General features: G+C 32.8%; 1 protein-coding gene across 1 annotated transcript; it reads left to right on the forward strand.

Annotated features, from left to right (window-relative positions):
- The first annotated feature begins 2,869 nt into the window (after positions 1-2,869).
- Positions 2,870-4,274, forward strand: LOC133858916 (probable aspartic proteinase GIP2). Its single transcript, XM_062294366.1, has one exon. The coding sequence runs from the start codon at positions 2,893-2,895 to the stop codon at positions 4,207-4,209; it is 1,317 nt and encodes a 438-aa protein (XP_062150350.1). The 5' UTR covers positions 2,870-2,892; the 3' UTR covers positions 4,210-4,274.
- Positions 4,275-6,738: the final 2,464 nt, after the last annotated feature.

Genomic DNA, 6,738 nt, shown 5'->3' on the forward strand with positions numbered 1-6,738 from the left:
TATGGGCTCATCCTGTCGTCACAGGGGAGAGTTGTAACGGGCTGGGAACTTCCCTAGGTGAAGGTCATCCGGCCGATAGCCCACACTTTTGTCCTTCCGTGTGGTTGCCATGCTACTCACATAACACATAACACATACATGATCCGGATCGTCTATGACATGGTACCGCGGGGGTAAAACTATATGCACATGTAATATATACTGTGATATCATTAACCTTTACTCATATGGTGCACATGTAACACATATACTATGATATCATCAACTTTATTAATATGGTGCACATACTTTGGGAACTATGATTTTACCAACTTTATTCATATGGTGCACATGTATCAAATATAAACCAAGTATGATTACATGAGATTTCAATCACATCATATGACAAGAGCATTATTATAATGGTAATATAAAAATACAAGTAATATTAAAAGAGTTGAAAGAGTTTAGAAAATCTCCGACTTTTTCTTTTTAAAAAAATTCTATTAAAACTTCGCCGGGGTTTTGAGAGAGTGTTTCCCTTGCCTAATATTTTCTAAGTAGTATTTTAGCTACTTTCTACCTAGATAAATTGCAAGAAGAAGTTTAGAGAAATATTATAAGATTTGAAGCCTAAAACTTAAACTAAGATATCCTATAACATACAACTATAGATCTCCAAATTATACTACCTATCAACATTACTACTTAATAGACTAAATCGTTAACATTTTAGGAATTTCAATAAGAACTCATTTGGCCTAAACCACATAAAATTCCCCCCAAAAAACAGTAACTCTCTTGAATCACCTAATCATTAGTTCAACACTTCATATCCCAAACAAACTAATTTTAGTTAAAATGTTATTATAAAAGCTTTAACATTAAAAAACATATATATATATATATATATATATATATATATATATATATATATAAAATAAGTTTTATGTTTCAAAACAAGTTAATAAAATTATAACCTTATTTTATTCTTATAAAATCTGGGCAGAATAACGGTATTAGTATCAATAACGCCTAAAATACTTTAAAATATTAGGGCGGCGTAACAACGTTTTTGTAAAATATGAACTTTTTACTCAAGCATTATAACGGCGCTTTATAAAAATATTTATTTTTACTCGGGCATTACAACGGCGTGATTTATTACTTAAATACGCCACTTGGAATGCCCTGTTAAAAAAAACATCATAAAACACGAAAACATTAGAATACTTTTAAACTCATAAAATCATAAACATTTAAAATAAATAAACAAAGCTATATAAGAACTTACAAAGCTAAAGTGATTTATTTTGTAAATGTACAAAAGGTTTTTGCTACCCATAGTTTAACCCAAGCAGCTGTTAAACAAGTCATACATCAAGCATAAATAGAAGACATCCCTAATTGTATTTGTAACTTAGGGTGCGTTTGTGATTGCAATTTCGGAGACAATAAGTGTAATTTTAAACCAAATCGCAGAATAAAAATCGTTTGGGAACTGCTTTTTTTAAAATTGCGATTTGAAAACACAAAAAATCTGTTTTTTTTTTTTTAAATTGTAGGTAAGAAGATAATGCTTTTTTAAAAACGCATAATTTTAAAGGCTAATTTGAGATTTTAAAGGTTAAACTGCGATTTTGTCAAACGCTTAACTACGTTTTTAAAAATCATTTTTTCAAATCGCCTAAATTTTAAATTCGTTATTTTAAATTGTACTTTTTGAAATCGTAAACCTAAACAGACCATTAGTTTTATTAGAATAATTTGCAATATCTTTATCAATTCAATAAAATTTGAAATATTATTATTATTAATTTTTTTAAAAAAGAAAAAAGAAAAGAAGAAGAAGTCTTCATATGTATATATATATATATATATATATATATATATATATATATATATATATATATATATATATATATATATATATGGGTGGCTTTGTGTGTGATTGTATATCATGCTATAAGACAGATTTATATGTTTCATGTATATTATATATATACTTCTTTTTATCTATATCATTGGCTTTTGAAATTAATTTTAATAGTTTTACTTATTCATATGCATCCTGTTCACACATTTGGTTAAAAAAAGAATTAATAAATAACAAACGACTTGCAATTTCATGTATAAACTCGTTCCGTTCCCGAGGTGGAAGACTTTGACCCATCAACGGGATGACATACCCACATCGTATATACAGCTCTTGATGGGTCAAAAAAACCCATCCACTTCAAATAAAATAAAAAACCATATTCTCGATCTATCTTTACCACCCACCAATGACCAACCCATGACATACTTAATTGTTTAAGGAGTAACGTTATATAACAAATTTTTATTTTAGCACAGTGGTAACGTGTGTTGGTTACAATTATCTTTTTATTTTTTAAGTAAAAATTGATTAAAATTATATACCACATCATTATTTTTCTTTGTTGACGTGATTAATTCACCTCTGATATAAAGTATTACTCTTTTTAAAAGCAATAAATTTTCATCCACATACTTCATATATTTATAAAAAAATTGTCCCTTTATCCATCTACCATAAAAAGAACTAATTAATAGAATTTTTATTGTGTGTATGAAAAGCTACGTAAGAGTTCTAAAATATTATTAAGTGTATATTTCTGTCATATAAATATATCCCTTAAAACAAAACAATAAATAGAGAAAGAAAGGAAAAGAAAAAAAACAATGAAAGTGCAGTGGTGATGGAACATTTTGTAAGAGTTTTCAGTCTTTTTGTACACGTGACGTGACAAAAATTGTATTAACCTAAAATTATGTAAAGCAACGTGAAACAAATATTAAAGAAATTCCAACACCACCTATATATATAAAGTTCACTGCGATCCCATGCACTACTTCCCCCACACACAAAACTCAATTTCTTTTCAATCATCAATGGCTTCCTCATTTCATTTCCTTCTCTTTTGTTCCTTCCTTTTCCTCCTCTCCTCCTCCATAACCATAGCCACAACATCCTTCCATCCCAAAGCTCTTGTTCTTCCTGTCTCCAAGGATGCCTCAACTCTACAATATCTTGCCCAACTAAACCAGAGGACCCCTCTTGTCCCCGTCAAACTAACCATTGACCTTGGTGGCCAATTCCTTTGGGTAGACTGTGAACAGGGCTATGTCTCATCCACCTACCAACCTGCCCTTTGCGGCTCAGCCCAATGCTTACTTGCTAAGGCTACTATTTTGTGTCAAGACTGCCCCTTTGGCCCTAAGCCACGCTGCAACAACCACACGTGCAATGTCTACCCAGATAACACCGTGATAGGCACTGCCACAAACGGTGAGCTTGCTATAGATGTTGCTTCCATCCAATCCACTGATGGGTCTAACCCCGGCAGGGTGGTTTCAGTGCCCAAGCTCGCCTTCGCTTGTGGCGCCACATTTATCCTAGACCGCCTTGCTAGCGGTGTTAAGGGTATGGCTGGCCTTGGAAGGATTGGAGTTTCGCTTCCTTCCCAATTCTCTGCCGCTTTTCGCTTCCGTAGAAAGTTTGCCATTTGCTTGAGTTCTTCAACACGATCCAATGGTGTCATATTCTTCGGCGATGGGCCATATGTTATGCTTCCAAATATCGATGTCTCTAAGTCTCTTATCTACACCCCGCTAATCTTCAACCCCGTAAGTACAGCCTCAGCTTACCAAATAGGTGACCCTTCATCGGAATACTTCATTGGCGTAAAATCCATCAAAATCAACGGAAAATCTGTCCCATTAAATGCAACATTGTTGTCCATTGACAAAAAAGGCTTTGGTGGAACGAAAATCAGCTCCGTTAATCGCTATACCGTCATGGAGACCACAATCTATAAGGCTGTCATTGAAGCTTTCGTGAAAGCGCTCGCAAATGTCACTAGAGTGGCGTCGGTGGCACCCTTCGGGGCGTGCTTTAGCTCGAAAAACATCCGTAGCACACGCGTTGGGCCGGCAGTGCCCCAGATTGATCTTGTTCTGCAAAGGAAACGCGTGCACTGGGCGATATTTGGCGCAAACTCGATGGTCCAGGTTAGCAACGATGTGGTGTGTTTGGGGTTCGTGGATGGAGGCTCAAACCCAAGGACTTCGATTGTGATTGGAGGGCATCAAATAGAGGACAATCTTCTGCAGTTTGATTTAGCCAAATCGAGGCTTGGCTTCAGCTCCTCACTACTTTTCCGGCAAACAACCTGCGCCAACTTCAACTTTACCTCTAATATTGCTTGAAGGCAATAATTTGGACCAAGTGTCAGGGATGACCAGATGAATGAAGACTGGCCTTACCAATATGTTTATTACATCGCATTTTGTATATTTATTTTAATTTTGCTGCAAATGAATTAATAAATAAATATATGACATTATTATATGAGTCCAGGGCATGTGCTTTTCTTTGACCAAGATTTAGCTTCATGATCTCCACATGCATTCTAATATTTAGAATAGAAAAAAGGGTATGGAGATTGGAGACGCGAGGTATCGATCCCCGTTCCTTCTACCCAGCTCTAAGTAGAGGCTCTACCAATTGAGCTACGTCCCCATTGATTAAAATAATCTAAACCTAATTGACTACCATTTGATTTAAGTTTCTTTAATTTCCTTCGTTTCTTTTTTTTTCAAAAATATATATTATGAGAAATTTTGTTGATAAATCAACTTTTGCTTTAAAATCACAAGCTATCGGCATTCGAAAAAACGCGTGTAAAAACAATGCGTATCAACGCTTATTTAGAGTGCTTGGAAAGTATGCGCTAGTAAAAGACATTTTTTTAGTAGCATGTTGCACTAGATAAAACAAATGGTTACATAGGCATTGGCATTATAGTAGAGCCGTATGGCTGTATTCGAATTGGGTTGAGTCGAATATTAAATGTTTAAACTTAACTCATTTAATTTTATTTCGAACACGAGTTGATGTCGAACTTATAACCAGCTAGATATTCTGTTCAAATTAATTTGACTCGTTTAATTTTATTTCGAACACGAGTCGAACTCGATCTATCGGGAGTTACTTAATTAACTTATTCATTTATTATATAAAGTAAATATCATGATTTTTTACCTTTTCATAAATCCATACTAATCATTAATTAATTAGATATTGTTAAAATTTTATTATTTGAGTTAATTAAATAAATTAACTTGAATATTAAATAATATAATCTCAAGTTTATATATACATATTTACATATATGTAAATTCATTATATATGCACGTATACAAACTACATGCGTGCACACACACATATATATAACCACGCATACTCACAAACACACTCATGTACACACAAATTTATAAAATTAAACTCACAACAATAATTCAAGTTATATCTACCATATTACTTAAGATGTTCTTATTACAAAATGAAAATACTATGAAAAAAAATTGTAAAAATGAATTGTTATATGAGTTTATAAAAACTTAATTATCCGAGTCGAGTCGAGCCGAGCCGAATTTATACAAATATGTCTTGTTTAATATTTGAACATATGATTGTGTTTATGAATGGCTCATTTATTATTCGAATCGATACCAAATTGAGTTTAACCGAACTGAGCCGAGCTGAATTCACGAGCGGTTGGGCTCATCTTGCGCCCCCTAAGTAAAGGACTCTGAATGTTTTGTATTAAAAAGCAATAAGTACTACTAAAAATATATTAATAGAGTCAATAGTAGCGAAAGCATTGGCTACTTTACATGCAACGAAGTTCAATTGCAACTTGGGACTATAAGAAATTATACTTGAGGGAGATTCAATGCACATTGTGAATGCTGTGAAAGCAAATAGTATATAATGAAGTAAATTTGAACATATATATTGTGGATAATATAAGAGATGTTTTGAATAAGTTGCAATTATATGATAGGGATAAAGGGTTAGATAGGTTTAATAGTTGAGTTGGAATGGAAATATGATAGTGAACTCCAATTAATGGCGGGAGACAGACCCCAAGTGAATCCAATTAAGGCTGGAATCAAACCACAAGACAAAAGTCTATATCAATTGATAGGGATAAAGGGTTAGATAGGTTTAATAGTTGAGTTGGAATGGAATTCCAACTTATTAGGATTAGAGCTTATTTGAATTTGAATATTTGAACTTTAAGCATTATCACTTTAGGTATTATCTACTTGTATTTCTATTTAAAGACCATTTGGTCGTTAATGAGAAGAGAGAAAAGAATTGATATAGACTTTTGTCTTGTGGTTTGATTCCAGTCTTAATTGGATTCACTTGGGGTCTATCTCCAACCATTAATTGGAATTCACTATCATATTTCCATTTCATTTCTACATTCATCTCCATTATTCATCAATTCCATCAGAAAGCCCGCATCACAACATTGGCAAATTTATTATGTGAAAAGGGAAAGCTAATTCTGCTGCATATGAATTAGCTAAAATAGCAACTACACATGTCATAGATCAAGTGTAGTTAGATGAGATACTGAAATCTATCTATGATATTGTATTAGGAGAGTAATAGGCTATCTGTCGACGATTATTAATGAATATAATGTTTTGCTAAAAGAAAATAAAAGAAAAGAAAAAAGAAAAAAGAAAAAAAAAAAAAGGTGAGCTCCAATGACTGAACTTGTACTCCAGCAGCTGAACAACATGCTTCAATAGAGATATTTGGGTTTCGTTTATTTCGACATAAAATATTTTATAGAGAACGTTTTGGATGTTTGATACAATTGAAAATTGTGTTCAAATCGAAAACATTTTTAGTTGACCAGTAAAGCCTTCTTTAAT

Source organism: Alnus glutinosa, chromosome 1, assembly GCF_958979055.1.
Source record: "Alnus glutinosa chromosome 1, dhAlnGlut1.1, whole genome shotgun sequence".
Lineage (NCBI taxonomy): Eukaryota > Viridiplantae > Streptophyta > Magnoliopsida > Fagales > Betulaceae > Alnus > Alnus glutinosa.